Raw genomic sequence first — 10258 nt, 5'->3', positions numbered from 1 at the left:
GTCGGTAATCAGCATCGCCGCGGGTAGTTAAGTCGGAGAATGCTCGTTCTCCCGACAAAACTACCTGTTAAAACTAACTACCTGTTAAGTTGGTGAGAATGAGCATTCTCCGACTTAACTTTAGCTGAATTGAATAGCATCGGGAACTAATTCCCGGCGCTATTCAACTGTTGCTGAATTAAATCGACCCCATTGATCTCTATAGTGAAAACCCTTACATCTGTGGACACAGCTGATGGCACCTGATGTAAGCTACTCTTGTTTGGCATAGTTTGTACATGGCCTTACAACACAATTTCATAAGTGGGCATTAGTACACTGATTTCCTGAAATTCACTGTACTGCTGTGAATACGCTGATGATATCAATGGATACAATACATTCTATCCCCACCCACGTTCAGTTCTAGGGACAGGTAGACATAAAAAAAGATGCTCTAAACCAGGCCTGGCCAACCTGTGGCTCTCCAGCTGTTGTAAAACTACAAGTCCCATCATGCCTTCCACAGTTTTGCTATTAGTCAATGCTAAAAATGTGGCAGGGAATGCTGGGATGTGTAGTTTCACAATATCTGGAGAGCCACAGGTTGGCCAGGCCTGCTCTAAACCAGTGGTCCTCAAACTCGGTCCTGAAGGCATCCGAACAGTCCTGGGAACAGATGTACTAAGCTTTGGAGAGGGCTAAAAGTGGAAACTTATAAACTAACAACCAATCAGTTCCTAACTGTCATTTTTCAAATGCAGCCTGTAACATTGCAGTTAGAAGCTGATTGGCTGGTACTTTAACTCTCTCCACTTTATCACTATCTAAGGCTACATATACCCCCTGGTTTGAAGGATGTTAATGCTTAAGCATCGTTGACTTAGTACCTCAGTTTAATAATACCATTTGTGCATAAGCATGGATTGCCTTAAAACCTGAACTGTTAAGGTGATCTGAGGACCAGGTTTGGGAAACCCTGCTCTAATCCTATTCAAATGCACTTTAGAAAGGACAGGTAGAATTGGAAGCTTCAGCATTTCTTAGTTCCAACAAGTTTAGCAGCCTTTATCAGTTCGATGCGATATATAGCTTGGCCAAGTAGCAATTCATTTATCCAGAAAACACAGAAAGGCTCACTTACTTCTACTATACTCATTACACTGGCTTTTACCATTATTGTGGCATTGTGAAGTTTGAATGTATGTTACCAGGAGAAAATCCCTTACATAAATACATTGCATATAAGAACTTGAAAATACAATTGTAGAATAAAACAGTGTATTAAATTTGTATCCTATTTGGTGTTTTCATCTGCAGAAGCCTTGAGGGAGGTGGAGTTACTTCTCAGCCAGGCTTCCGGGTCATCTGCCATTTTGGCACTGGTCACGAGTGCCAGATGGCCAGTCCTGCCCTGGTGGAACTTACCTCTGATCCTGCTCAATTGCTGGGTACAGACTACTGTTGTGTCTTTGTGTTCTGGTATTTGATAGGGTGATGGGTGAATCATTACATTTTGACAGCACTGGAAAAAATATAATTATATACAGTGTTTTTGTTCTTTCATAGAACAAAAAGGTGTCGGTACTCATCTGAAGTTGATACAAGATTTATAGCAGCTTGCATACTCTGGATAAAGTCTTTTGATCCTTATTTTATTCATTTCTGAAATGATTTAATTGATTAATACTCATTTCCTGAGCTAGTTATAAGAATGGTGCTGGTACTTATCAGTGGTGTCACTGGGTTCATAGGGGAGCGTGTCTGTAAACGGGGGCCTGGTTAGGAGCAGACGTTTTGGTGACAGCCAGTGCGGTCTGCACCCCCTATTGACACGAGTGGTGCTAATTACCACTGAGAAGACTCGGAATAAAAAGCACTGATTATCTTTTCTAGCAGCCAGGGCCGGATTAAGGGCCACATGGGCCTGGTACTGAAAATAATAAAAGGGCATATTGTGAAAATGGGAGGTGCTGTGACCAGTGCTGTGTGGGAGGAGCCAGTGCCATGTGGACGTGTTTACCTTTACACTTTCAGCCCCAATGTTGTACTTTATATGTATACTGTAAGTAGAAAAATTGCATAATTTTGTGAAGAAAAAATAAATAAAATTGTAATACTTATGATTTATTGCCAGCTGGGCAGCTGGACATCATGATGGGCCTATTTTTAGGTGGAGGCCTGGGGCTATAGTACTATCTATGCCAGGGACGTGCAGTCAGGGGAGGCAGTGCCTCCCATGTCACTAATGATTAAAATAATACAAAGAAGATACTTATGACACATATTCTGTGTCATAAGTATCTCCTTTATATTAATTTAATCATTACTCCTCTGTAAATGTGTTTGAGAGGCACTGATCGTGGTGCCTCCCGTTGTCAATGGGAAAGGTATGGGAGCGGGGGGGGGGGGGCGGGCACGGGGGGGGCCAAGCCATGGACAGGAAAAGCCCATTGAAAATGCACTGGAAAGCGACACCAGTAGAAGTGCCGCTTTAATAGAGGGTCGTGCTTTCAACCCATGAAAGCACACCCCTGTCCAACGGCGGAGTAGGAGCAGTGAAGAGCTCCTGAAGAAAGAAGACGCTGTGGAAGTCCTGGATGGCCGGCGGCTATATAAAAGAGCGTAACAGCCGCTGTCCACCAGGTGAAGACACCGGAAGCCCTGGGGAGGCGGCTATGCAAAAGAGCTTAAAGGCCGCCGCCCACCAGGTGAAGACGCCGGAAGCCCTGGGGAGGCGGCGGCAGTGCAAAAGAGCATAAAGGCCGCCGCCCACCAGGTGAAGACGCCGGAAACCCTGGGGAGGCGGCGGCCCCCCAGGTGAAGACGCTGGAAGCCCTGGGAAGGCGGCGGCCATGCAAAAGTGCTTAAAGGCCGCCGCCCCCAGGTGAAGACCCTGTCTAAAAAAACTTTTTTTGAGACAGTGTGGTGTTTTATTTTAATATTTTCTTTACAGCTGAACTACAGGTGCCAGCGGGCCCTTTATGTCTGAGCATGCTGGCACTTGTGGTTCTCCAAGTGCCAGCATGTTGGGGCAGGCTTGCTGGGACCTGTAGGCCACCTGTAAAGAACAATATTAACATACAATGAACCCCGCACCCACCGCCACCAGGGGTGCGGGGCATAGCACTGGGCTATCAGCCCAAGTGCTGGTCGTTGCGCAGGAGGGGGGACCCCATTTTTATTTTTTGGGGTTCCCACTTTCCGAGGAATTCCAGCCCTGGGCTGACTGGCTTGAGGGCTGATTAATGTTATGGCAGGGGGGCCCCACACTGAGTGTCTCCCCTGCTATGGCATTACCCCACTTGACTGGTTCTGCCTGGTGCTGGTTTTAGTGATGTGTGGGGGACTACACTTTTCCCCCCCTTCCCTCTATGGGGGGGAAGGGGGGGTGTTAGCTGCCAGTGCCTCCCTAGCCACTGACCTCACCGCACGTCACTGATCTGTGCCACTGTTAGTCTGGCCCTACGATTAGCATCTATGGAAGGACTCAGATACTGAACCACAGCACTGAAAGGGCTATATATTATATAGTTATAGTGGTTGGCCATTGGGCTAGATGTTGAGGGAATGGCACTGCATGATCTAGGCTTGGCACTTTACTGTAGATGATGACTTAAGGCTGTAAAGTTGGCCCTTGTTGTTATGTGGTAGAATGAGGCATTATGTACAGGGCAGATTAAGGCTTGTGGAGGCGCCCTTCAATAAAAATGGCCCCTTAACTTGCCACCCCCCCAACAGGGCCACAGTGCCACCCCATCCATGCAAGCTATAAGGTGCAACCCCGGTGACCCCTATTACGTGTCTCCAGATTACTCACCTCCTATGGTGATGGCATGCTTCCTTCTCTGTTCTCACTTTCACAACCAGCCTTCTCACAGCCAGTCTACAGCGATCTTACAGAGCAGAGTAATTCCCAAGCCCTTTTAATCGGTGGCATGGATGTTATGTGTCACATGATGCTGATGAGGGGACCCGGGAGTCTCTCTGCACTGTTCGCAGCCTATTTATGCATGCAGAATGCAGAGCAGCGGCAGCCCCAGTCTCGGAACAGGTTTGGGGGTCCCCCTGTGTGTGGGGGCCCCTGGGCGGCCATCCATTAATCCAGCCCTGATTATGTGGAAGTGGGACTTTTATCTTATGGAGAAATGGGTTTTCTATGCGCAATATTTTCTTTTTTTTTTGCAATACTGTGCATGCTAAATGTTTACCACTTTCAATGTACAGAGCTCAACAATGGCTTTTAATGGCTTTATGGTATGTATAAAAATATATCCATACACTCCAGTTGCTAGGTACATAACAATGCATGACCTCCGAAAGCAACGTTCACAATCCGAGACTTCATTCTTTTTAAACACTATAGAGTGCACATGCAATAAAAGACCACTTTGAATGCGAATACAGAATAAGAACAAAACAACATAATCTTTATTTTAACGGAAATTGGAATTTCATATTTTTGGTTGCTGTTTAAGAGCAAAGTTTCCTCTTGCAGGAGTTAAACTGTTTTTAACCTTTTTTTATTAAAAAATAGGAGTGTCATAAATGCGACACCTGTAAAAGTTATAATAATAATTAATAACAACTAAAGTTACAAAGTCTCTTATTTCACCAAATCAAATATTTTCATATGTTCCATAATATGTGTCATTTGATTTTTTCGATGGTCTTCAAGCCACAAAAACTAAATTTGTAGATGGTCCCCAGTAAAGATAATACAGGTTGAGTATCCCATATCCAAATATTCCGAAATACGGAATATTCCGAAATACAGACTTTTTTGAATGAGAGTGAGATAGTGAAACCTTTGTTTTTTGATGGCTCAATGTCCACAAACTTTGTTTAATACACAAAGTTATTCAAAATATTGTATTAAATGACCTCCAGGCTGTGTGTATAAGGTGTATATGAAACATAAATGAATTGTGTGAATGTAGATACACTATGTTCAATGCACAAAGTTGCAAAAAATATTGGCTAAAATTACCTTCTGGCTGTGTGTATAAGGTGTATATGTAACATAAATGCATTCTGTGCTTAGATTTAGGTCCCATCACCATGATATCTCATTATGGTATGCAATTATTCCAAAATATGGAAAAATCCCATATCCAAAATACCTCCGGTCCCAAGCATTTTGGATAAGGGATACTCAACCTGTATAGGGAAACATTTCCAGCAATAAAATAAGAGCACATGTTGCTTGGGAAGCACGGTCATGAAAAAATGTTTTGTATTGTGTTTTTTTTTTGTTTTTTTTTAAAAAGCAAGCATACTGTATATTTCTTGGGGGGGGAAGGGGGTGAAATGTGTCCAGTTTTTTCACATTCGCCACAAAAATACAAAGTTCCAGTTATTTACTACAATATCTATGTACATACATGCCACAGGGTTAATCAAAGTTTAAAGACATTTGAGATAAAAACATGGAAGCGTTCTAGAGCTGTCTTGATCCATATTGCAAATAAAAATAAAATACGTCCCCCCCCCCCCCCCCTTTAAAATCATTACACACAGAAGTTGAGGAGTACGGACAATGGTGGTCATTCCGAGTTGATCGCTCGCTAGCAGTTTTTAGCAGCCGTGCAAACGCTATGCCGCCTCCCACTGGGAGTGTATTTTAGCTTAGCAGAAGTGCGAACGAAAGGATCGCAGAGCGGCTACAAAATTATTTTGCGCAGTTTCAGAGTAGCTTCAGACCTACTCAGCGCTTGCGATCACTTCAGACTATTCAGTTCCTGTTTTGATGTCACGAACACGCCCTGCGTTCACCCAGCCATGCCTGCGTTTTTCCTGGCACGCCTGCGTTTTTCCGAAAACTCCCTGAAAACGGTCAGTTGACACCCAGAAACGCCCTCTTCCTGTCAATCACTCTGCGGCCAGCAGTGCGACTGAAAAGCTTTGCTAGACCTTGTGTGAAACTACATCGTTCATTGTAATAGTACGACATGCGTGCACATTGCGCCGCATGCGCAGAAGTGCCTTTTTTTGCCTGATCGTTGCGCAGCAAATGAAAGCAGCAAGCGATCAACTCGGAATGACCCCCTATGTAATATTTCTTCATCTAACTTGTGTGTATGTACAAGTCCTGTGAGTGTCGCCTCTTTTCCTCTTTCTCTAGATCTACTGTATATGTAGATATAAAACAGAGTACAAACCAAAACGACAGCTGCACGACTTGTTGTTTCCAGGCTAATTGTATTGACAAATCGTGCAGATCATTCAGTGTGTACCCTCAATTATGTGCTCCCGCGGTTCATTAATGATTTCCTTTGGTTGACCATGCTGCACGGTCAATCAGAAGATGATGTGTACGATGTCCTGCTGCTAAATGCAGCATGGCATGGTACATCGTGCCGTTGTACCACTGCATTATGCAGAGTCTAAGCACTGTGAGATATGTTGCCCCGTCGGCCAGCGGATCAGCCGAGAACACATCGTTCTGATGGTCACCCAGCTTAAGTCCTATTTACCATGTTTTATTTTTTATATATAAAAAGTTGCCAAAAAAAGAAAATAAGGAAACAAGAAAAAGCAAAACAATATTATTAAAATATGATATTGCACTTTACAAAACAATTTGTACATTAAAAAAAAAATCTATTTTTTTAGATTACTTACAAAATACCTTAGAAATTATTTTCCTGTCTCTCTTGTACAGTTATTATTTTTTTTACATGTTAATAGACCACACTGCAAAATGAATTCAGCTGTGTTATTTTGGCTTTGTGTTCTCTATGTAATTGTAGGTACTAAGCTACTGCATGAAACCCCCCATCTTTGAGCATTTCTTTAGTTCTTAATGTACCATAATCAGGTGTCTGCGGCAGTTTGATATGATAAATGCTTGATAATTTGTGTAGGTCACGTTTGACCTCTGTAGAACATGCACACACAAAGCTCTTCATCTGTGTAAAGAAAACTGTGCAAGCAATACACTCTTAGCCATGTTAAAACTTTCCAACAGTCCGTCAGAAAAACTTGGACAATAATGGCCACTCCCTATGCATCCCATCGTGCCTTGCCCCAATCCCCTTAATCATGCCTTATCATGATTGCAACTCTTATATAGACTAGATCCATTTCCACCATGGAAAATCAGAATGGCTCGCTAAAGAAAAGAATAGAAAAACGGTACTGTTTTGCTTTATATAATGGGTAAGTAGATAGAGATTATAGAATAATCCAATAAAAATCCGGTTGGTCTGTGTTTCACTAAGAAAAGTGATAAAAAAATAAATATATTTCAGTTAGTCTTGACAATGCGTTGTCTTCTTTTCCCTCATGTACAATGGAGTGAGCCTGGAATTCTCTGTCCTGTTGACTAATTACAAGTTCTTGGAAATGTCTCTGATAAGGCAGGGAGTGCAATAGAACAGACCTCTGTTCCGCACATGGATTCCTTCCCATCAGGCATCTGTTAGACTTCAGGCTAGATCTCTGTCAGTGTGATCTTGAAGCCTTGTTCCACCAGGCTTTCCACGTTTAGAATGAACGTGTCCTCATTGGAGTAATGCTCGATGATGTTATCATCCATATTAACCAAGATGCTGGAAAATGTATGAAAATAATTCATTAAATGCGTTGGATTGCTGGGATTAATAAAACATTAGCTTATTTACACAGTGGACATTTAAAATGTAACGACCTGTATTCTGGCAATTAGTCTACGTGATTAATGAGAATTTATAGCAGAAAAGGAGAATGAAACACGGATGCTCGGCTTTCCCACTTCTGGTTTTCATCATTCATTTTGTTAAACTTCCTCCAAACCTGATTAGCTCATAGTGCATTAAACTATATACAAACCCGACTGTACCATTCCTCCATTACACTGAGGCTGCCTTGGATGTACTACAGGGAATTCCAAAGATTAGCACCAACTTGGTAAAAGGTCATTAAAAAAAATAGATCATTCTTACTGGGGTCTCATCCATTGCTAAACACCCACTGGTCTCACATTTTTCCTTGCGGTGTAAAAGAAGAAATAAATCACAATGCCTCTGTCTACCATTCCAGTGAGAGATTTTCAATACAAGGAGCATCCCAGTGACCACCATACAATGCCCAAGGAGCATCCCAGTGACCACCATACAATGCCCATAGCACCCAACCAGGTTCTAGCTATCATTTTATAGAATATATTTGATAAATGATAGCTAGAAGCTCATTGGTTGCTATGGACAACAAACTCTTTAGAAGGTTTGCTACATCTATCTTTCGGGCATTGCCGCAATGCCCAGCTGAGAACATATCGGGCACTTATGGTAGTGCCCAAATCTCAGGTTTTCTCTCACACATCCATGTTGTAATGCCGGTAGGACACTATGTGCCATTGGAGTCCCTGAACTGGCATGGCCCTGTCCGGTTCAGATTAGGCCAAAGATAAAAGAAAAAAGTTATGTTACAGAACAGTGTTATTAGCTAATAGGGGAAGGTATTTGGTTACACATATAGGGCCTAATTCTGAGATTTACATAAATCTGTGATACTTAATGATCTGCACATGAGCAGGCACCACACTGCAGATGCACAGATCTGGTCCCGTGACATCCTGAGTAACCTCAGGGTTACTAGATGTCCTATGTACACGCAGATGATCCTGTGCTGCCCCTTTAGATGCAGCAGCGCATTACAGAATCCTGGGCTACTTTTTTACTTAACACACCTCCTGTAGCTTTTGCATAATTCTGAAAAACTGCAGAGGTGCCATTAGCGTCCACCTCCAAATCAGCCCCATAATTATATAGAGGCAGGTGCATAACTAGAACTTTGTGGGCCCCATAGCAACATTTTTAAGGGGCCCCCCAACTCAGGTCTCCAGAGATAGAGGATAGCAGCAGGGACATAGAGACAGAGGGAGTGGTGGCAGGGACACAGAGAGAGGGTGCCGGCAAAGACAGAGGGACAGAGATAGGCAGCAGGGACTTAGGGACAGAAAGAGGCAGCAGGTGCATAGAAACAGAGAGAGAGGTAGAAGGGACGTAGGGACAGAAAGAGGCAGCAGGTGCATAGAAACAGAGAGGCAGCAGGGACATAGAGACAGATAGAGGGTCAGCATGGACTTAGGGAGACGCAGTTGGGATGAAGAAAGAGGCAGCATGGATGTAGGAACAGATAGAGGCAGCAGGAACATAAGGACAGAGAGTGGTAGCAGGGACACAGAGAGAGAGAGAGAGAGAGAGAGAGAGAGAGAGAGAGTGCAGGCAAAGACAGTGTAAGGCAGCAAGGACTTAGGGACAGAAAGAGGCAGCAGGAGCACAGAAACAGAGAGAGGCAGCAGGAATGTAGAAACAGAGAGAGAGAGAGAGAGAGAGAGAGAGGCAGCAGGGACGTAGGGACAGATAGAGAGGTAATTGCAACATGTAATAAAATAAAAAAACAGAAAAAAAAATAAAAAATGAACAATGTCAGCAATTCTGCATATATAATATATGCCCAGATAAAATACATATAAAATCCCAAGATTAATGGAAGTGATGACAGGGCGCTTCTGTTGCCATAACAACATGCACGCATCTATCACGAATCCGGAAATACAGAGTACCCGACCAACCACCAAGACAGCAGGCAGGGAGGAAATGAAGCAGTCACACTGCCATCTCCATGGGACTCGAAACGCAATGATGGAGATTATGGAAGCATAAAAGATGGCAGCAGATAGACGCCGGGCCGGAACACATGACCAATATGAAGTGACATCAGTGTTAATAGAAAAACACACTGTTGCCCTGGAGATGGGAACTGTTTACGGTCACATGATTTAGAGGAGATCTATGATTGGAGAGAGACCAGTCTCAACTGTTAAGTATTTTTCAGTAGGGGGAAGTGAAGAGATTGGATATTATGCATCACCTTGAAAAAGACCCCAGAGGGGGCTGAAATGCGTTAGTGGGGATCAGGCAACTAGAGAGTGCAAGGAGGACATTACCTAAAGGAAAGGAGTGCCTGCGAGTCTACCCGGGGTACCGCATGGTGATATATCATCCTCCCTATGCCTTTTTGGAACTGATTAAAACCCAGTTCCAAGATTTCTGGTAATTACCCATTTGCAATCACTGCCTGTCTGAGTCCATTCTTGAGTGTTGTATACATGTACCTTTGGTCTTATTTTATTGTATGATGTGTGCTTTTTTAATCACAAAAAAAACTTATTATGCTATGCGTTTTTTCACTCTTTCTTGCATGCACTGAAAAAATCCGAGACATCATTGAAGAGGCATTTGGCACAGTACTGATGAAGTTTCTATTGGAAAAAAATGAGAATTTTGGATTC

The 10258-nt window shown here is 43.1% G+C and overlaps 1 protein-coding gene across 1 annotated transcript in view; it reads right to left on the bottom strand.

Moving 5' to 3' along the window:
* Positions 1-4419: 4419 nt before the first annotated feature.
* Positions 4420-10258, bottom strand: part of GRHL2 (grainyhead like transcription factor 2) — a 144280-nt gene continuing 138441 nt past the window's right edge. Inside the window, exon 16 of the mRNA XM_063924214.1 lies at positions 4420-7532. Within this exon, the coding sequence (XP_063780284.1) occupies positions 7415-7532 (118 nt within the window). The 3' untranslated portion in view covers positions 4420-7414. The remainder of the gene's footprint in view (positions 7533-10258) is intronic.

Source organism: Pseudophryne corroboree, chromosome 5 (genome assembly GCF_028390025.1).
Source record: "Pseudophryne corroboree isolate aPseCor3 chromosome 5, aPseCor3.hap2, whole genome shotgun sequence".
NCBI classification, from domain to species: domain Eukaryota; kingdom Metazoa; phylum Chordata; class Amphibia; order Anura; family Myobatrachidae; genus Pseudophryne; species Pseudophryne corroboree.
This window is presented reverse-complemented; position numbering and strand designations above follow the sequence as displayed.